The sequence below is a fragment of the Lacerta agilis genome, chromosome 12, assembly GCF_009819535.1.
Source record: "Lacerta agilis isolate rLacAgi1 chromosome 12, rLacAgi1.pri, whole genome shotgun sequence".
Taxonomy (NCBI): Eukaryota; Metazoa; Chordata; class Lepidosauria; order Squamata; family Lacertidae; genus Lacerta; species Lacerta agilis.
This window is the reverse complement of record NC_046323.1, coordinates 14087270-14109861: the sequence shown is the minus strand read 5'-3', so window position 1 is coordinate 14109861 and position 22592 is coordinate 14087270. Positions and strand designations below refer to the sequence as shown.

General features: G+C 39.6%; 1 protein-coding gene across 1 annotated transcript in view; it reads left to right on the top strand.

Annotated features, from left to right (window-relative positions):
- The window catches only part of STT3B (STT3 oligosaccharyltransferase complex catalytic subunit B), a 49489-nt gene extending 28503 nt beyond the window's left edge, over positions 1-20986 (top strand). Inside the window, exons 6-16 of the mRNA XM_033165941.1 lie at positions 2051-2149; positions 2643-2789; positions 3153-3201; positions 4939-5093; positions 6194-6405; positions 7425-7612; positions 8568-8739; positions 12803-12976; positions 14269-14382; positions 16709-16921; positions 19420-20986. Of these exons, the coding sequence (XP_033021832.1) occupies positions 2051-2149; positions 2643-2789; positions 3153-3201; positions 4939-5093; positions 6194-6405; positions 7425-7612; positions 8568-8739; positions 12803-12976; positions 14269-14382; positions 16709-16921; positions 19420-19500 (1604 nt within the window). The 3' untranslated portion in view covers positions 19501-20986. The remainder of the gene's footprint in view (positions 1-2050; positions 2150-2642; positions 2790-3152; positions 3202-4938; positions 5094-6193; positions 6406-7424; positions 7613-8567; positions 8740-12802; positions 12977-14268; positions 14383-16708; positions 16922-19419) is intronic.
- The last annotated feature ends 1606 nt before the right edge of the window (positions 20987-22592 follow it).

Genomic DNA, 22592 nt, shown 5'->3' with positions numbered 1-22592 from the left:
TGTGATGTATCTAAAGAAGCAAGCTCATCAAAACTGAATTACTTCAAGGTGACGTTTTTATAATTAAAAACTATTTGGCAAGAGAAATGCAGAGGTTAAGAGGAGGCTGCTAATCCTTTCCCCATCTGATATCTTTCCCCCAAAAAAGAAATCTGGTTCAGAGTCTGCTTTCTGGCCAAACAGGAAAAGTAGTTGGGGAAAGATAGACAAGCAGCAACAATTAAACACCCCCCCCCAAGCACTACCAGTTTGGGAATCCTGCTGGCTGATAAGTATCCTTTTTATCCCCTGCTAGCTTGTTTGCAGCAGAAGGCATCAATATTATAGAAGATGGAGGAAAATCCTTCTTGACGGTATCATTGTGAAAAATGTGTCAGAATTGCAAAGGATATTGGGATGGCATGGAATGGGTCTATATTCCCTTTGCGCAGACTTAGGAATCTTATTAGCATTTTCATATGAGCAAACAGTAATAAATTTGTTTTTGCAGCCCTCTAAAGTGTAACTGGGTGGGGGAGTTGATGTGCAGAATTAATAAGCTCTTGTAATTAGCCAAATGTAAGAACACAAAACTGTAAATGCGACAATGGATACTAATTGCTGTTAAATGCCACAGGATGGCAGTGTTGCAATAATTTTATGACATGAATTTCAAAATAGTGGCAGGCTTGACATTTTTAGAGTTACGTGTGTAAATATCTTGGTTAGATGAAAATATGGACCCTGAACCGAAAGAAAAAGGGGACAAATTATGTAAAAATGTATGCCATTGATCACTCTGTGCTTCTGTGGTTTCCAGCACATTGTCTATTGACTGAAATGTTTTAATAAATGAGTCTTAGTGAAACAAGTTGTGTTGTGCAAAGATCATGACATTTGAAATAAAGCTGCTTGATTGAGGATGTATAATGAACATAGTTAATAATAATGATGATGATGATGATACCTTTTGTCAATGTACAACCTGTGTACAATGAAATTAACCGAGCCTCCCCCCTCCCCAACACTGAATCTCATTGTACTCTGTGTGCTTGTCGCACAATACACCAACCCCGAAAGTCAGTTGCACTATATAAGGAAAGCTGGTAGAAGTATGTTGTGTTCATAAACTGGGAAAATATCCAATATATTAGCAGCTTTATTCTAAATATCCAGTTTTACCAGGGCATTGTCATGTCAGCTTGCCTAGATGGATCTGTAAAGGGAAAAAAATGTTGGCAATCTACATAGAATAATTATTATACAAGCTGGTTAAGCTCACTTTTGCTGTATTTTGGACATCCACCAAAATGCATGTTATGAAACTAAACTGCTTGGTGCCCAAATATCTGTAGGCGTGCCTGCTCCAATACCAGGCAATTTAATCTTTAAAATTGGTGGCAAGGGGAGGAGCCTCTGTTTGGGTCCAGGTCAGGGTTCATAAGTGGGGTGGGGTGTAGGAACTTCTCTGTGGTGCAGCCTCAACTTGCAGCCTCAACTTTCAAATGATCATCTTCATTGTGTCTCCCTCATTGTTGGTTTTTAGATGTCAATTGAAAACATTTTTATTTATACAGGATTTTGCATTTTATAATTGGAAGTTTAATCCTCAGCAGCAATATGTGACTTCATGTTTTAATTTTGTTTATTTTGTTTAATTTTAGCTTATGCATGGTTTTTATTCATATATTTTTGCTTTTTTAAAAATTCTGAGAACATTCAAAAGTTACAATGTAGTTACGATACAATACATTTTCAATCAATATTTTCGCTTTTGTGCTTGCTGTATTTTTTCCTGCAATCAACACAAGATAATGTCACCAAGGCAACTATCCGTAAACAAACAATAAAGGTCCATCCACAAAAATAGCAAAAGTAGTTTCTTTCCCGATGGAAACAGGCAGGTGGGGACAGATACACCCCTGTTCTAAGTCCTAAAATTTTGAGTATTGCTTTTAACTGTGTAATATTTGTCTTCTCCCCCATAATTTTAAGCAGAGACAAAACCAAAACTTGCTCTGTGTGCATAATAATTTTCCTTTTTTCCTTTTTTGCTGTTTTTCATTCACAGCATACAGTACTTTCTATATTGTGGGCTTAATATTATCCATGCAGATACCTTTTGTTGGATTTCAGCCAATAAGAACAAGTGAACACATGGCAGCTGCAGGTAAGAAAATTATTATTATTTTATATATTAAATTTACCGTATGTTGTCTTACACCAGAGCCTCAAGGCAATCTACAATAAAAAATATTTAGGATCCAGTGCTCCTCAGAAAATCCCTAAATAAAAGAACAGTTTAATGCATTGAAAATACTCACTATGAAGGTGTTACTCTGTATCGTAATCAGTCACCAAGACACTATTTTGGCTGGTAACCAAATGAGAGCGAAAGGTGGCATATTTAAGCTAAAGGGATCCACAAGAGAATTGGAGTTTTTGTTTACTTATGGGAGCAGAGTATTGAATGGCGTACCTGACTGAAGGGCAAAATAAACTATATAAGCAGTTAAAGGATAGTAAATATATTCCTCTCCTGTTTACAATCCACACCCCCTTGACTTCCTATGCCATGAAAGGATAATTAAAATTAATGTCCTTAGAGTAAGGTTTGAAATGTTGTTTGAGAACTTAAACCAAGGTTGTCTTTCTTTAACCAGGTGTATTCGCACTGCTGCAGGCCTATGCCTTCTTGCAATATATGAGAGACCGGCTTACAAAGCAAGAATTTCAGACCTTGTTCTTCTTGGGTATATCTCTGGCTGCTGGAGTTGTATTCTTGAGTGTCATCTATTTAACGTATACAGGTAAATTATACAAATGAAATGCTTTTCATTGACTAATAGAGTTTCCGATAGGCCCTGAGTAAGATTCAATGAGTCCTTCAGGCCTCGCAACAACATTTGCATGATATGTAAGAAACTTTAGCAACCTTATTTATAGAAACAGCATTTGATTTAATACCTGGCTTTTTGCAGCCATTAAAGCATTTCCAAAGCAGCTTTTTTTTAAAAGGACTCATTTAGTATTTCCTTCATTTTCTATTAGTTTAAAACAAAAAACAGTTGTCCTTCTTGAAACATGTAAAAAGTAGATATTGACCCAAGCCTTTCTAGAAATCCATAATAATGCTCATCTACTAACTTAAATTGTTTTGTTGTAATTTTCAGGTTACATTGCACCATGGAGTGGCAGATTTTATTCACTATGGGATACTGGGTAAGTAGAAATAGAAACAGCACCATACATTTAGGCTATGCTGAGTGGGTGAAAGGTTTGATCCATTTCAGACATACCTCCTGAACTATGTTCTACTGTTATGAGAAAACTTTAAGCTTCCATTTGCTGTTTGAAACAATCTGCAGTTTCCCATTAAATCCAAATACAGTGGTGCCTCGCTAGACGAAAAACTCGCTAGACGAAGGCATTCGTCTAGCGGAAGGCTGCCCCGCTAGACGAAAAAGTCTATGGGGCTGCCTCGCAAGACAAAAAAATTTCGTTTTTTTTTTTCGTTTTGCGGAGCGCGGCTGTCATTGCCGCTCCGCAAGACGGAAAACCCGCTAGACGAAAATTTTCGCAGGACGAATTATTTTCGTCTAGCGGGGCACCACTGTACAAGCATCTCTGGCTTATGCAAACCACAGTGAGTTCATTCAGTGGTTTCATACCTTGGTTTCATTTGAGCCAACCATTGCTATCTGTATTTGTACACTGAGAAACTTCTGAATTGTTCCAGATGACAAACAGAAGCATTAAACTTCCTCACAGGTGAAGAAAGAGGGAAAGTGTTTCAGAGTTTATTTTTATATATTTGCTATATATGTTGTGCACATCAGTAGTAGAATTATGCTTAGCTGTGAGTCCTGGAAGACCTGTTCCCCGCTTGCTCCAGTGTTCAATTGCATCTGACCAGAGTTTTCCTGCACTCATGTTTAAGCTGCCTCCAAGCTTGTTTCCCCACCCTAAGCTCTGGAGTATATGAGAGACCCAAGCGGGCAAGGGTACTCTGGGTCAATTGTGTTAACATCTCGAGCCATTTGGATGTTCCAGGAGTTAGTCAGGGCTTCAACAGGAGCGTCAATCATATCAGCCAGAAAATCCCCCAGAAACCCATTGGATTCATCAGTCTCTTGAGGGCGGGCCACGTTGATAGAACCCCTACTCTACAGAGGGGGAAAGGTACTGAAAATCTAAATCTCAACAGGAAATGATCTGACCATGATAAGGAACTGATGTCAGTATCCCCCACTTTTTCTTCCTGCCCAGTTGAGAAAAAAGATCCAAAATATAGCCTGCCATATGCATTGGGCTGTTAGTTTAAGGGTCCCCAGCAGCACCTCTGAGACCAGCTCAAGCAGGGAAACTGCTGCGCAGAAAGGTGGGCAGATTCCCCCCACAACTGGTCAGAGAGTGTGGAGAGATGAAATCACTATAGACTACAGCAACTCACCCTCCCCAACCCTGAAGTCTGTCCTGATGCAGCACTGAGTACCTGGGTGGGCACAGCTAGGTGAGACCAACCCCACCCTACTCACCCACCCAGGTTCCAGTGATGCAGGACCAGATCAGCAACAGCAACCACAGACCTGAGGGCTGGCTGATAGCACAGCTTCAATTCCCCAGGTTGGAGATGGGGCTGGCACATGGCACAGTCACTAACTGCCTGTGCTGTGTGCCCCTTACTCCTAAACAGGGATGTGCATGATCATTTAATCCACACACTTTGGCAAGGTGACAAAGGGAAGCTTTGTAATGAGAATGGGTTTTTGGCAGTTTCTGGGGTTAAATGAAATGCATTTTAGCTAAAAATAAATAAGTAAATGTTAACCTACATATTTAAAAGTGTATTCAGAACATTACAAAAATAATTGAAAAATGTTCAGTAGTCCTCAGTTGTACTATCTTTAGTAGTTTCATCACTTCAAAATAATTTGAATTGAATTTTTTTTAAACAAGGTATGCGAAAATTCACATCCCGATCATTGCCTCTGTGTCTGAACATCAGCCTACAACATGGGTTTCCTTCTTTTTTGATCTACATATTCTCGTGTGTACTTTCCCAGCAGGGCTGTGGTTCTGTATCAAAAACATCAATGATGAGAGAGTCTTTGGTAAGAAGAAGTAACCATCTTTTCAGAACTAAACTATGAACTTTAGCTGAAATGCTGATGTCCTAGTTATTAGCTTAGATTCATTAGCTTAGTTTACTGCTGTTACTTCATTATTGGGTTAAATGTATTTCCTCAGGAAGTAGATATAATGTTTCTTAACGTGATTCCTTTTGATTGAACTTCCTTTTAGAATGGCTTATACTGAATGCTTACACTGTGGATATATAAATAGAACCTTCTCACTAAATGGCTAATGTAATTTTATGTATTGTTTCATAAATTTATATACTGCTTGATTGTAAGGAAAAAACCCTCAAAGCGGCTTGCAAAAAATATTAAACAATAAAATGATAAATATGATTTATGGTAATCTAACAGACTATTCATCAGCAAATACACTCTTCAGTTATTTTAGATAATTTTGTTTGCAATTGATGGCTCTGCTCATATTATGGTGAAATTCCAGTGATTCCACTGGTTTCAAATTGGGTGGGGGGAGAAACCTTTCCATCACTGTAGTTACAGGTAATTTAAAAATTGGCATTGCTGTAGTTAGCTGCTTCTGAAGTTATACCTGTCTTTAGTTTGCACAAACTTTCCACCAGTGTAGGGTTTCTATTAGTCTGCATTTTAATCTAGTGTAAGAAAATGATTTTCTTCAAATTAATTTGTTAAAATGCTATTAAAATGCTGCTTGTGAGAACTTAAAAAAACTTCTTTCCCTTCTAGCTTTAGTGCAGTCAAGTTTCAGGAGTTCACAGAAACCTTGTGGAGTAATTTATATGCTTTGGTAAAGCTACTCTTTTATCCTTCAGATCCTAGTAAAGTGAGGTGTCTTTTAGCAAGATAACATACATATAGATTTGGTTCTGGTTAATTTTCCATGTTTTTTTGATAAACAACTGAAATCCCTTTTTTAAAGGTCAGAAATTTAAAATATATTTCAAAGGTAGCTTCAATTCTGCGCACACAGCAGATTTTAGGAATCAAATCTGCAAGCTTCTTCAAGTGTACAGTAATTGTGCTTATTTCTGAAGTGGATAGTAATCATTTTTTTAAAATGTCCTATAGTTAATCTCAGTGTCTTTATTACTCGACAGTGGCTCTGTATGCAATCAGTGCTGTTTACTTCGCTGGAGTGATGGTTCGTCTTATGTTAACTTTGACTCCAGTCGTCTGTATGCTGTCAGCAATTGCTTTCTCCAATGTTTTTGAGCATTATTTGGGTGATGATATGAAGAGAGAAAACCCACCAATAGAAGATAGCAGTGATGAGGATGATAAAAGAAACCCAGGAAATCTTTATGATAAGGTGGGACTTGAATATCTAGATGGCTTCCGATTTTAGATATTTTTTTAAATAAATGAATCCACATTAAAAGCAAAAACAGAGAGCAAAATGGTTGCATGTGTAGTGCTTCTGTTCTGGCCAAGGGGTTCTAACTACTCCATTTCCCCCCCCCCCCATTTGTCATCTCCTTCCATCAGTCATGCTCACTGAGCATGTGCGGTCTTCATTGGCTTTTTCTGGGGAAGCAGTGGACACACTACTGCTCTGTTGCTGCTACATTAAAATGTTAGATAGCTTTCAGTTCCATCCCTGAGGACATTTTAAAATAGGCTCTCGGTATCAACCAGTTCTTTCTACCCTTTATAGACGCATCTCTCTCCCTTTCTAGCCATTCTATTCCATTCCCTTTCACACTTGGTTGTCAATTGTTTCCTTTCAGTCTCGCAGTGGGATTGTTTTGGAGGTTCATTCCTTTGTTTTGACTAAAGGTGGGTTTTTTTAAGCAGTGTAGCTTTTAGCTGCTGCTTCCTATCTGTGCTAGTGATGCAGGTTTTTCTACATAAGCATGAGTACAAAAAGACTTTAACCCTTTTAATAATAATAATAATAATAATAATAATAATAATAATAATAATAATAAATTTTTATTTATACCCCGCCCTTCCCAGCCAAAAACCGGGCTTTTTAGAAGGGGTGATGTTGCTTTCCAACTTTCGCAGATGAACTGAAAAATGTAAGGAAACACAATCTCATTCATGCAGATGTTAAATGTGGACAGATTTATGCCACCCCCACCACACGCTTTGGGGGGGGGGACTTTTTGTTTGAGATGCATCAACAATTACTAGTGTGCTTAAGCCTTAAAACAACAGACTTCTGACATCCCTAATAAATAGGCATTTGTCTAGCACATAACTTGGAAGACAACTCATGAGGGAGGGCTCTAGAAATGTGGCTTTATTGTTGAATATGGGGCTTCTAAACCCTAAAAGCCTGGCAGAAGCTGAAAGGCCCCAAAATTCTAATTTGTTTTTGTTCAGGCAGGTAAAGTGAGGAAACACATATCTGAACAGGAGAAAACGGAAGAGGGTCTTGGGCCGAATATCAAGAGCATTGTGACAATGTTGATGCTAATGCTGCTGATGATGTTTGCTGTCCACTGTACATGGGTAACCAGCAATGCCTATTCCAGTCCCAGTGTCGTCCTGGCCTCTTACAATCATGATGGGTAAGGCTACCAATTTTGTATGCATTTTAGTGTGAGTTTTATGACTGTGAGAATGGTTAGGAATGCAAAACACACCATGTGACACATTGGCCTGACCCCTGTTGTCCACGGATTCGTAACTTCTGGCTTGAACTACTGCAAATTCAGAATGCCACTGAGGTTGTTGGCTTGTTGCAGCTAGTGCATAATGCAGCAGCTCCACCGCTCACTGGGGTATCTTATCACCATCATGTTATGCCGCTGCTGAAAGAATTGCACTGGCTGGCAGTTAGCTACCAGAATTCCAGATGCTGGAAGTGATGTGCAAAGCCCCATACAGCTTGGGCCCAGGATGCATAAAAAAATCACCTTACTAGTTCAATACACAACCAGTCACTGCTCTCTGCGAGAGCATCCTCTAGATGCCCCTCCACCAGGAGGTTCATTCTGAAGGATACAGGAATTGGGTGTTTAGCATGACAGCAGCTATCCTTTGGAAGTCCCTTATGTTACATATCAGACAGATATCGTCTCTATTGCATTTTTGGCACATGTGGAAGACTTCCTTTTTCAACAAGCCTTTTAAGTGGAGATTTTTATCCTAGTTTGTATTTTTTGGAAAGGAAATTGCTTTTATATATGAAATTGCTTTGCATATGTTTCTATTTTTCCTTTTAAAGTTATATCTTTTCCTCACAAAAGTGACCCAAAACAATTTACATAACCTATAAACAACTTTGTATAACAACCAAACAACCAATGAAACCTATAAGCCCAACCACACAGATAAAGACTGGTCTTACAGATCCCGCTCCACTAAAAGAGGCTACAAATATCTGAATCCCTTTATTCATTCACTTTAAGTTGCTTTATAGGAAGCAATTCATAAATGGAGTAGAATAAATAAGATCTAATCAAAGTGAGTCTGCTTTCCGATGAAACAGTGTTGTACTCTCTGGTTTTTTTTCTGTTGCAGCACCCGAAACATTTTGGATGACTTCAGAGAAGCCTACTATTGGCTAAGACAAAACACAGATGAACATGCCAGAGTAATGTCTTGGTGGGATTATGGCTATCAGATAGCAGGAATGGCAAATCGGACTACTCTAGTTGACAATAATACTTGGAATAACAGCCACATAGCCCTGGTATGTAGTGGTACTTCTGTTTATTGAAAACTGGGTGACAGAACACTTGGCTCCAGATTTATAAACAATTACATTTTAATATATGCTGAAGATTGCTTTCCATTATGTTGGTGTATTTTATACCTTAACTCCAAGATCATGTTTGAGAAATGTTCGTTTTCTAGGTTGATGGTGATATCTGATAACATAGAATTTGAAACAGAAAAGTGTTTCAACTTTTATTCTCAATAAACATTGAGATATCTACCTGACCTTATCCTGTTTATATCCACAGCTTGTCACCTGTGTTAAAGGACAATGACCATTATCACTACTCCCTCTGGACTCCTCTTGCTGAGAGGAGCAGCAGGGGAAGAGTATATTCTAATAGGGCTATAGCTGTCTTCATAAAGAGTGGCCCGATTTATATAACAACAAACCATGGTTTATGAAATCTTAATTGGGCCAGTGACTACATAAATATGTGCTGTAGTGTTGCTACATACTGAACGTGACTGAAGTTTTAGGCTTGAAAGATGTATAATTATAGTGTTTTACGATTATTTCAATTCTATATTGCACATTGGATGAAATGACCTAATGCAAGATGAGCGCCACAACCCTAGAGTCGTCTGCGACTGGACCTAACGGTCAGGGGTCCCTTTAGCATGTCATTAAGACATTCTTTTAGTTAAACTCAATGCTACGATTATTTCAGTTCTATATTTCACGTTGGATGAAATGACCTCTAATAGCATGGGCTAATGATATATCTTGCCTGGTTGGTTGTTGTTGTTGTTCAGTCGTTCAGTCGTGTCCGACTCTTCGTGACCCCATGGACCAGAGCACGCCAGGCACGCCTATCCTTCACTGCCTCCCGCAGTTTGGCCAAACTCATGTTAGTAGCTTCGAGAATACTGTCCAACCATCTCATCCTCTGTCGTCCCCTTCTCCTTGTGCCCTCAATCTTTCCCAACATCAGGGTCTTTTCTAAGGAGTCTTCTCTTCTCATGAGGTGGCCAAAGTACTGGAGCCTCAACTTCAGGATCTGTCCTTCTAGTGAGCACTCAGGGCCGATTTCCTTGAGAATGGATAGGTTTGATCTTCTTGCAGTCCATGGGACTCTCAAGAGTCTCCTCCAGCACCATAATTCAAAAGCATCAATTCTTCGGCGATCAGCCTTCTTGATGGTCCAGCTCTCACTTCCGTACATTACTACTGGAAAAACCATAGCTTTAACTATACGGACCTTTGTCGGCAAGGTGATGTCTTTGCTTTTTAAGATGCTGTCTAGGTTTGTCATTGCTTTTCTCCCAAGAAGCAGGCGTCTTCTAATTTCGTGACTGCTGTCACCATCTGCAGTGATCATGGAACCCAAGAAAGTGAAATCTCTCACTGCCTCCATTTCTTCCCCTTCTATTTGCCAGGAGGTGATGGGACCAGTGGCCATGATCTTAGTTTTTTTGATGTTGAGCTTCAGACCATATTTTGCGCTTTCCTCTTTCACCCTCATTAAAAGGTTCTTCAATTCCTCCTCACTTTCTGCCATCAAGGTTGTATCATCAGCATATCTGAGGTTGTTGATATTTTTTCCGGCAATCTTAATTCCGGTTTGGGATTCATCCAGCCCAGCCTTTCGCATGATGAATTCTGCATATAAGTTAAATAAGCAGGGGGACAATATACAGTCTTGTCGTACTCCTTTCCCAATTTTGAACCAATCAGTTATTCCACATCCAGTTCTAACTGTAGCTTCTTGTCCCACATACAGATTTCTCAGGAGATGGATGAGGTGATCAGGCACTCCCATTTCTTTAAGAACTTGCCATAGTTTGCTGTGGTCGACACAGTCAAATGCTTTTGCGTAGTCAATGAAGCAGAAGTAGATGTTTTTCTGGAACTCTCTAGCTTTCTCCATAATCCAGCGCATGTTTGCAATTTGGTCTCTGGTTCCTCTGCCCCTTCGAAATCCAGCTTGCACTTCTGGGAGTTCTCGGTCCACGTACTGCTTAAGCCTGCCTTGTAGAATTTTAAGCATAACCTTGCTAGCGTGTGAAATGAGTGCAATTGTGCGGTAGTTAGAGCATTCTTTGGCACTGCCCTTCTTTGGGATTGGGATGTAAACTGATCTTCTCCAATCCTCTGGCCACTGCTGAGTTTTCCAAACTTGTTGGCATATTGAGTGTAGCACCTTAACAGCATCATCTTTTAGGATTTTAAATAGTTCAGCTGGAATATCATCACTTCCACTGGCCTTGTTGTTAGCAAGGCTTTCTAAGGCCCATTTGACTTCACTCTCCAGGATGTCTGGCTCAAGGTCAGCAACCACACTACCTGGGGTGTATGAGACCTCTATATCTTTCTGGTATAGTTCCTCTGTGTATTCTTGCCACCTCTTCTTGATGTCTTCTGCTTCTGTTAGGTCCTTTCCACTTTTGTCCTTAATTGTGGTAATCTTTGTACGAAATGTTCCTTTCATATCTCCAATTTTCTTGAACAGATCTCTGGTTTTTCCCATTCTGTTATTTTCCTCTATTTCTTTGCATTGTTCGTTTAGAAAGGCCCTCTTGTCTCTCCTTGCTATTCTTTGGAAATCTGCATTCAATTTCCTGTATCTTTCACTATCTCCCTCGCATTTTGCTTGCCTTCTCTCCCCCGCTATTTTTAAGGCCTCATTGGACAGCCACTTTGCTTTCTTGCATTTCTTTTTCATTGGGATGGTTTTCGTTGCTGCCTCCTGTATAATGTTACGAGCCTCCATCCACAGTTCTTCAGGCACTCTATCCACCAAATCTAAGTCCTTAAACCTGTTTTTCACTTCAACTGTGTATTCATAAGGAATTTGATTTAGATTGTATCTTACTGGCCCAGTGGTTTTTCCTACTTTCTTCAGTTTAAGCTGGAATTTTGCTATAAGAAGCTGATGATCAGAGCCACAGTCAGCTCCAGGTCTTGTTTTTGCTGAGTGTATAGAGCTTCTCCATCTTTGGCTGCAGAGAATATAATCAATCTGATTTCGATGTTGCCCATCTGGTGATGTCCATGTGTAGAGTCGTCTCTTGTGTTGTTGGAAAAGAGTGTTTGTGATGACCAGCTTGTTCTCTTGACAGAACTCTATTAGCCTTTGCCCTGCTTCATTTTGAACTCCAAGGCCAAACTTGCCAGTTGTTCCTTTTATCTCTTGACTCCCTACTTTAGCATTCCAATCCCCTATAATGAGAAGAACATCCTTCTTTGGTGTCATTTCTATAAGGTGTTGTAAGTCTTCATAGAATTGGTCAATTTCAGTTTCTTCAGCACTGGAAGTTGGTGCATAAACTTGGATTACTGTGATGTTAAAAGGACTGCCTTGGATTCGTATCGAGATCAATCTATCATTTTTGAAATTGCATCCCAGTACAGCTTTCGCCACTCTTTTGTTGACTATGAGAGCCACTCCATTTCTTTTACGGGATTCCTGCCCGCAGTAGTAGATATGATAGTCATCTGAACTGAATTCGCCCATTCCCGTCCATTTTAGTTCACTGATGCCTAGGATGTCAATGTTTATTCTTGCCATCTCATTTTTGACCACATCCAGCTTACCAAGGTTCATGGTTCTTACATTCCAGGTTCCTATGCAATACTTTTCTTTACAGCATTGGACTTTCCTTTCGCTTCCAGGCATATCCGCAACCAAGCGTCCTTTCGGCTTTGGCCCAGCCGCTTCATCAGCTCTGGATCTACTTGTACTTGTCCTCCACTCTTCCCCAGTAGCATGTTGGACGCCTTCCGACCTGAGGGGCTCATCTTCCAGCGTCATAACTTTTATATGCCTGTTGTCTTTGTCCATGGAGTTTTCTTGGCAGGGATACTGGAGTGGGTTGCCAGTTCCTCCTCCAGGTGGATCACGTTTGGTCCAAACTCTCCACTATGACCTGTCCATCTTGGGTGGCCCTGCACGGCATAGCTCATAGCTTCCCTGAGTAATTCAAGCCCCTTCGCCACGACAAGGCAGTGATCCATGAAGGGGGCCTGGTTGGTTAATAACTGCTTTTTCGACAAGAACGCCTGCAAGTTTTAGAAATAACTCTCTTTATTGCAGGTAGGAAAAGCTATGTCTTCAAATGAGACAGCAGCTTATGAGATCATGAAGAGTCTGGATGTGGATTATGTGTTAATAATTTTTGGAGGTGTAATTGGCTACTCTGGTGATGATATTAACAAATTCTTGTGGATGGTGAGGATAGCTGAAGGAGAACATCCTAAAGATATCAGGGTGAGTTGAAATATAATTTGCACCCCCCCTTAAGAAAAACAACAACAACCTTTTAGTAATTATGTTAGGGCTGTTGGTAAAATCTATCAAGATCTTGCTTCTAATTCTGCCACACTAACATTGAGAAATTTTCCTGATATATGGCTTCTAGGTACTTCTCAGTAGAGCTATAATTAGATGACATCCTAATAGTCGTTGTATTTTATGTAATAAATAATAGTATTTTATGTTGAGGGATTGCTTCAAATCAGGCCTTATCAGACATTGGTGCCATTGCATAATATACCTGATAAGATCAGTAGAAAGATGAAATGAGAATAAATTATGGTCTACCCTTATAGACATTGCTTCTTTCTAAAAAAATGTTTAGGGGTACTCTCATTTTGACTCAAGAAAATCACCATTTTATAGTTCAAATCAGGAAAAATATACAGTAAATGGACAAAAGTGCAAAGATTCACAAATTGTTTAGGGGTATGCATACCCCTGCGTCCAGAAAAAAGCACTGCTTATGGGTGTTCAGAAATGTGTCTTTCTTGGTGACACAGCTGAGTATTCTTACAGTTGAATAATCCAATAATTCAATTTCTGAATGCTTAAGTAATAATTTTGCTACCGTACCCCCCTCAAAAATCATGGTTATGGCCTGTATAGCAAAAAACAAGATTGAGCTCAGTCTGTGAGAGTTAAGTCAGTTGATTTGAAGTAGAAACCAGTTACAGAATGCGGCAGCTAGAGTGGTGACTGGGAGTGGCCGCTGAGACCATTTAACACCGGTCTTGGAAGACCTACATTGAAAGACCTACATTGACTCCCAGTACGTTTCCGAGCACAATTCAAAGTGTTGGTGCTGACCTTTAAAGCCCTAAATGGCCTCGGCCCAGGATACCTCTACCCCCATCATTCAGCCTGGGCACTGAGGTCCACCTCCAAGGGCCTTCTGGCGGTTCCCTCACTGCGAGAAGTGAGGTTACAGGGAACCAGGCAGAGGGCCTTCTCAGAAGTGGCGCCTGTCCTGTGGAACGCCCTCCCATCAGATGTCAAGGAAATAAACAACTATCTGACTTTTAGAAGACATCTGAAGGCAGCCCTGTTTAGGGAAGCTTTTAATGTTTGAAGTTTTATTCTGTTTTTAATGTTCCCCAGAGTGGCTGGGGAAACCCAGCCAGATGGCAGGGTAGAAATAATAAATTGTTGTTGTTGTTGTTGTTGTTGTTGTTACAGCACTGCTTTATTTCCCATATTGTGGCAAAATGCATAACACTAATTGTATTTCCCTTTTCTCCCTAAAGGAAAGCGACTATTTTACTCCACAAGGAGAGTTTCGAGTTGATAAAGCAGGCTCTCCAACCTTGCTAAACTGTCTCATGTATAAAATGTCATATTACAGATTTGGAGAAATGCAGGTTAGTGAAATTTTGCTATAATGTTTCTTTGGGGGGAAATGTAGACCACTTCATCTGGAAATTCTCTTAAGCGATATGCGTAATATATTTATCTATAAAAGTTAAAATCGGCAAAACTTTTAAAACTAAATACAGTGCTAGTTTTTAGAACATAGTTTAACAACTAACCTGTGTATCCCTCAAAGAATCCATAGGGTTGTGTAGTCTTCCATCAGCAGAATAAGGATTGGGATGGTCTTCAGTGATTCTCCCAAACCTCTAGAGCAGATTGACAGGTGGCTATAGGTTGGGAAGGGGAATAGTATCAACCTGAAGAGTGCTTCAATCACTGTTTAGTTGATGGGAGACTTACTGGATCAAATAGCCTTCCATCAAGATCCAGTGACGGACACCCATTAGTATAGTATTATAGTACTTTAGTGCTAATATGATAAAATAGCCAAAGAGCTAAGAGGGAAAGGAAGTGGCAGTAGAGGTCAAATACACTCTGAGCTCTTGTAACCCCAGGGTTAAAGGATCAGGTGGGTATTAACATCTGCATGGAGCTTTCACTATAAGTAACTAGGAAGAGCTGGTTAATATGGGCTTATATTACAAAGTTAAATAAATTCATTATCTGTTATATTTCTTATGTGAAAGTTGCCGCTTCTAATTTTTATAATGAAAATTGTAGATTTCACAGTACATGTTTCTTCTATGGGCTACAAGTTTGTATAATAAGTATTTTAAGATAATCTTTGAATTAGTATTTTTTTAAATGCACATGCTATAGACCCCTTTGGGGCTTCCTTAGAAAAAGAAATGTGGCATATAAGTTTTAAATTTAATATATTTAAGGGAAATAGCTGGATGGGGTAATCTGGAAGTTTAGCTTGGGTGTCAGTGGTATGACTTACACCTCTGCCTTTCAGTTGCCATCATCTGATCCCAGAGGGGTGGTGTAAAATCGAAACTGGTGCTTGGGGGCAGTTTGGTATTGGATGCGGCTGAACAAAAACCATTAGGGGAATCAGATGACAGGTGTAGATGTGTGCATCCTCTTTTGGATGAGATCAGAATCTTGTAGCAGAAGGTGCTCAACTTGAGAATTCTCTTGTGAAGGTAGCTCTCATCACCAAGCACCTTTTACCAAAACCTTGCCAGAAGAAATCTGGCATCCCATTACTTACAGGCTTGATTACAGTAATGCAGAGGTTTTCAACCTTTTGGGGTCCACAGCTTCATTTTTTCTGCGGCACTCCTGTGGGGCTCAGGAGCCCAGTTATGTCGCCCCTTGCCTGCAGCCCCTCACCACTTTTTGAAGACCCTGCCTTGTGGAGTGTTCCCTTGGCCTCTTCTCCCCCTCCCCTCTCCTTGGGAGTCCTCCGGGCAGCCACTGCTGCCACGCCTGGTCCCTGAGCTGCCCACCCTGCCCAAAAGAGAAGTGCCTCCTCACATTGCCCCACAGGAGCCTGGGAAGCACCCCCTAGCCGGCACCATTTGCCTGGGGAGCTTGTAACTAGATCTGCTGCAACAAACAGCCGTGCAAGCCTTTGGGAGGCAGAGACGCAAGAGGGTATCAGAGGACGGTGGGAAAGAAAGAGGGACTGAGGCCAGTGTTGCCCGCAGCACCCCAGGGTGCCGCAGCACACTGGTTGAAAACCACTGCTGTAATGTGTTACTCTAACAGGGACTGCCAGCATTCTGAAGGTAAATAGGAGATAAAAGCACACAGCAGTGATCCTTTACCAACTCCCACTGTTTTGACCCAGCATCTTGTGGGCGGTGAAGCTGGTTTTATTCAGGGAGCCTTCTCCTATTTTGCCTCTGGTGTTTTAACTGTTGCTTTTTGGTTGTTGTGGTGGCTTATATTTTTGATTTTATGATCAGCAGCTTTTCATTGTGAGGCTGGATGGAATCCTTTAAATCAGTCTCCCATTTCCAGCTCTTAGATTTGGTTCTAGGAAGAGATTACACATCTATAAATAAATGGGATAATAGTGTTCTTGGATAGTCCTTTTGTTCCTTTCCTATTTTGCACTGTATACAAATAAAAGAAAGAAACTTGTTGCAAGCAAGTAATTGCCATGGAACGGGGGCTCCAGATTTTTCATATAAATTGTACCCACATTTGAGGCCCAAACATTTTATTGTTTTATACCGCAATGTAGTGATTTGAAGTTAAGGCCCCCATAACAATATCCTATTGTAAAATGTATGGCAGCTCATATATATTTAAGTAGAACTTGGAACACTGGGAGATATTTTTCAAAGTAGTACTTTGAGTTCTGCTCACAGGATTGCATTTTATATCTTCAACCTAATGTGTGACATTAACTTTTTGTAGCTGGATTTTCGGACACCTCCAGGATTTGATCGCACACGCAATGCTGAGATTGGCAACAAGGACATTAAGTTTAAACATTTGGAAGAAGCCTTCACATCAGAGCATTGGCTTGTTAGAATATATAAAGTGAAACAGCTAGACAACAGAGAAACACTGGATCATAAGCCTAGGCTAACCAACATTTTACCAAAACAAAAGTATTTGTCAAAAAAGGTGGGTTCCCAGTGAAGTATCCCTAAGGAGGTTCATAGTGTTACACAAATTTATCAACTACTGTATATGATTAGTTCTTTCTACTAGCCAGACGCAGAGAGAGTTTGTATCAAATATCAGACCTGCCTGATGGTAACCATGGTTAACTAACACTGACTAAGCATGTGAGGGCAACTAAATTCATTGTTGTGCTAATTGGCAGGCTGTCTCAGAATCTCTTGAAAATCCCAGCAAAGTGTAACAGAGTACTATCCAAAATGTGTAAGTAGTGTTTTAGTAACTATGGCAGCTCACTGAGTAAAATGTGAAAGTGTCTTTCTGAAAAGTGATACCTAGAAATTTCAGAATGACTTTTTTTTTGTAAAATAATTAAACCTGGAGCTTTTGTTGACAGCTTGAGTGTCTGGCTTACTCCTTTTGAAATTGTCTTACACAGGTTTCATTTTTAAAGATTTTTGTGTGTGCGCGCGCTACTCTATTGAATATAAAAGTGTTCAGGCATGGAAATAAAATCCTTCTAAACAAACTCCCCCATTTTTACATGATTCCTTGCAAAATAAATAGAACCTCATGGACAGGCAATGTTTAATATTTTATTTAGGAAGGCCACTTCAAGGGCAGAGTTGTGTAGAGTTAAGAGCAGACTATATAAACTATTGATATTGTTGGATTTCGGAAAAGCATTCAAAGAGTAAATTAGTAACTTGATACTTGAGTGGCAAGAACATATTCACACATTCCTGTGTAAGCCACTAAAGGTGTTTTCTGGCTTCTACTTTCATGCACAAATGTTTTCTGCTATACAGTATTTACTTCCCACTTGTCTTTGAGTTCTCCCAGTTTGGTGCTTCTAGCTTCCTGCATGTACCTATTATGCAGGTGTACAGAAGCATCTGCTCGGGAGAGGTGAGTTATGCACATTCTTACAGCCTTAAAAATCAATATACCGTATTTTCCAGTGTATAAGACGACTGGGCGTATAAGACGACCCCCAACTTTCCCAGTTAAAATAGAGAGTTTGAGATATTCTCCACCTGGCGTATAAGACGACCCCTGACTTTTGAGAAGATTTTCCTGTATTAAAAAGTGGTCTTATACGCCAGAATATACAGTACACACATAACACAAATCATATGGTAGTGACGTGTTCATGTTGTGTTTAAAAGCATAGTATGAGCAACATATGAACACAATTTGCAATAGTTGCGAGGTTGGAATGTCAGTGCGTTATCATACCATGTGGGGTTTTGTTTTTCTCTGGCATTGGAGTCATACACTTTTTGGAATGAGGTACTGAGAATTTCCAGATTCAGTGTTGCAGATAGTAGTTGTCCTTGCTGTACGTTGACATGTACCTTTGCAGCAAAAAATCTTGTCCTAATTTTTGGAAGTCTTAAGATGAGCAAATCACATTTCTAGTTTTGGAGATACGAGTGTGGATGAGTCAAGGATGTAGGGCTTAAAATAAGCGACAGCGGTATGCAAATGCAAGTCTTTATATTAGTTTTTGCTTCCAGGAAAAAAGGTCAGTTCAAAATTTCCCCTTCCTTTGAGTGTGTAAGGTAAAGTTGCTTTTAGAATTAAGGATCTAAATTGTACTGTACCCTGCATATAATGGCGTTATAGTCTAACTTTTTTATGTAGTGCCAGAATAGTTGTGTCCCAGTGATAAAGGAAATGACAGCTGTAATTTTGTCATTATTATCAGCCCCCACAAAAAGTCTGTTACCTATCTTGCCTGCCATGTGGAAAGCAAACCTTGCTTTAACATATAATTATCACATCACTGTGACGGCTCCCACTAGCTCAACTATTTTGTAGAATCCAATACAAGGTACTTGCTTAAAATATTTCTGGGGGGCACAATTGTAGAAGGAAAAATGGATGCTGTGTTTGTCACCTTTTATTTTTTAAAATATGCTTAACACGAAGTACTAAACAGAAACCTACTGTATGTTAAGGGGTGTTGAGTAAATGTACATTGAAAATAAATTAATGAAGCCAGATTGTTATTTATTATTTATTAAATTTAGATACTGCCCTATCTCAGGACAAGTTCACAAGTTAACACAGCCCAGTTTCTTTAAAAGATTAAAGTTCAGTTTTTGAAAAGGTATTGAGTGTTAAAGGTTATTGTGACACCAGTAAAATGTCAAAAATATGGAGAAGAGAGTTCTGTAGCCCTTATGAAAAAAATCTGCCATAGATTAATAATCTAAAATATTTGTAATGTACCGCAAATCATCTACATCTAAGTTTTACCTGATTTAGGCAATAATCTTAAACACACTAGGGGGTAAGTTCCACTGAGTACAGTGGGACCTGTCTATGAGAAAACATGCATAGGATGGGGCTGTTAAATATTTCAGATTCTTAGGCCTGCCAGTTTCCTAGCCCTGACCCCAAATGTAATATTTAAATATTCTAGCAGTGCAGAAATTGATGTAGTCACTAGAGCATTGTAAGAAACTAATACACTATTCTGTTTTTCTTTTTAGACTGCCAAAAGGAAGCGTGGCTACATTAAGAATAAACTAATTTTAAAGAAAGGCAAGAGACCCAACAGGAAGACAGTTTAAATACACTGTACTGATTGCTAATATTGAAGCAGTTGTCCTTGAGATAACCAGTCTTTGCCTTTAGCTCAAGTCATGTTTCACAGCAACATGAGGGTACAGAACCATCATTGGTCCAGATTATTGTACAAAACTTTCAGGCAATGTCTGACTTTAAATTTTTTGGCTTATTGAGAACAGCTGTTTTAGATTTGTATTGTGGAGCAAGACTGAGCTGCTGTCCAGGTCTAGCAGCAGATTTTATTTTATTTTTTTGATTTTATTTTTTAAACTGGTACATATTATCCTTCCAATCGATTGAATTTGGACTGATTGCACCAAAGAGCCCTTTAATTCGGTCCTTGGCACATGCATACTTGTCAAGTGTTTTTTTTTAAGTAGTTGAGCTGAACAGCAATATCTTACTGGAATGGTGAAATGTATGAATTGACTAGCCTTGGTCTGACACTTTCAGGAGTGTGGATATTTTTATATTCAGCTACTAGGACTCCTTTAAAGGTATTTATTTTACAAGACTTCATGAAATGTACTCTCCTCTTGCTGTATGTTGTGTGCTGGACTGTAAACCAAGGTGCAGTTTCACTAATCACCGGACAGATTATATAATTGGATTATGCAACTTGTTTTGACAAGAGGTGGTCTTGCTGCCCTTATGCAGGTGTATTCTTGGACTATATAGGGCAAATCTTGTAGGTAGATACAAGGGCTAAATTTGTATCTTAAATCAGACACGACAGTAATGAATGCTACTGAGCACCCTAGCACCTGGTGTTCTCAGATCTTGCTTGTTTAGCTTCATATTTTCATTAAACCATAATTTGGCCTGTTAGGAAATGTTTTTGACAAGTATCCAAAGTCTTTCTGTGGCTATTGAAAGGCAGATGGCTTATAAACCTGCCTCCATTTTCATGGGGTTGTGGAAATGACTGGCTTTTCTCCATATTTTTATTTAGTGCTTCAGTTGATGGGAAACTTTTTGCTTGACTATGTGCTTTGTCTTTTCTATTTTATTAAAAAGACAATTATCAAGTGCACTAAATTATGGAGACTGAACACGTTCACTTTCCAACTATAGGAAACCTTACAGACTTGAACATCATTTAGTTATTTTAATAAAGTTAAATGTGTTTGGGGGTATGGCTCACTTGACAGCCACAGGACATAATTTCAATATAGTAAACAGCTTATACCAGATATATTGGTGTAAAGCAGAATAGTATGTACCTTCCAAACAAATAAAAATTATCTATTGCTCAGTGAGAATGTTACTGCTGACTTTTCTTCTCAGATGTATAATTTTTATTTGTAAATTCATTTTTGAGTAAAGAGGTTATTAAATCAATAATGCAGTGGCAACATTTTCACAAAATAACAATCTGGATTTCTGACCCTTTGTCATTGAGATTATATTACTTTGTTTCTTTAAAGCTCAATGCAGACCCGTTGTTGACTATAGGGAAAAATAAAGTTAAATCAAGTTTTGTGTTAAGTGGTTGGCTGCTGTTCCTTTTTTATTATCTTACATGAAGCTTTGCCAATTCTGCATATGGACTTGCTTACAAATTCTCTTGCAATGATCTACCCTTTGCCCAGTCACTGAGGGGGTCAAGTGTTGTATCCAGTTGCTGCCTTTCTGCTGACAGAAGGATCAGCAAAGCTGTCTAGTGTGTAACGTGGATCGAGGCAATCTCCAGCTATTCCCACTCTCTTCTGTAACCCCATTCCCACCTCCAAAAAATTTAGCTCTGGTTGAAGGTCTGCAGGCGATGGGGGATTTGCCAAAGATTGCCTCAAAATTAAGTACCACTCAAAGAGCTTTCTATCAGCAGAGGGCCACTATTGGAGACAACCCTTCATGTTCCACAATATAACCTAAGCTGGGTTTGGAAAAGAGATGTTTAAACCATTTGCAAGTAATAAATAAGCTTTATGTTTGCAGGCTTAATCCGTAACACTGATTTAGTACATCTCATATTTATGGTACGTTAAATTTGGACCGATACCTCTGACTTAAACTAACTTCCTTCTGGGTTCTTGTACCCAGTACCACATTTAAATTCTGTGTTTCAGTTCTAGTGGGAAATTGGTTACTACTTTAGTACGAGACTCCAATCCAACCTTGATACCAAGTGCAGATTTGTCCTAAATTTCAGACTGTTGTTACTTGGAACAATTCATTTTTCTATAGTGGTCTTAAGGGTTGTTAAAACAAAATTAAAAAATTCCTTCCAGTAGCACCTTAGAGACCAACTAAGTTTGTTCTTGGTATGAGCTTTCGGGTGCATGCGATACAGCTGCAAAACAGCAGCTTTCATATGCCTCTCCATTTTTTGAAAGTGCTGCTCTTACCTGTCAGGTCATGGAAACCATCTAGGATCTTAAAGGCCTCCATATCCTTTGTGCAGTTGTGTTGCTGCACCTACTACATTTGAGCTAAACTCTGATCAAGAAAAGAAAGAGACACGGAAGGCTCAAATCTTGACTGGAAACAGAACTTTTGAGAAGCATGCTGGACCTCATAGCCATGTATGCAACAAGCAGTATATCTTGCAACATGTACAAAAACCATCCTCTAGACTAATACTGAACTCACTCTTCCATCAACCCTTATGTAGTCACAACAGCATCCTCCAACCACAAGCAGGGAGGGAGCCTCAAGGTCACATACTTATGAAGATTCCTCTGCACACTCAATGATCATGGCACACTGAGTGTTGGAGCAGGGGCAATGGCGTATCCTGGCAAAGGATGTCGCCGGTTAGTACCCTGAACACAAACCTGCCACACTGAAAAACTTTGCTGCAAGCCCTCCTTAAGAATATGCAGACTGCCTTTCCTTTATCACTGACGATTGGCAGTCTGTTCCCTATACACATAGTGTTAAAGAGCAAAGGTGCTTAGGAAAAGGACGAATTGGTGCCTAAATTCAAGCAAGTCCCCGTCTCTCTAGTTAACTACTTCTGAACTCTCCCACTAGCCAGCAAGTCCACCAGCTCCCCCTCGGCACACAGTTTAGACAACACTGTTCCCATCTCCTTGTCCCTCTACTCTGTAAAACCAGAGCCTTTCCTGCTGTCTCAAGGGAGACTTATCAA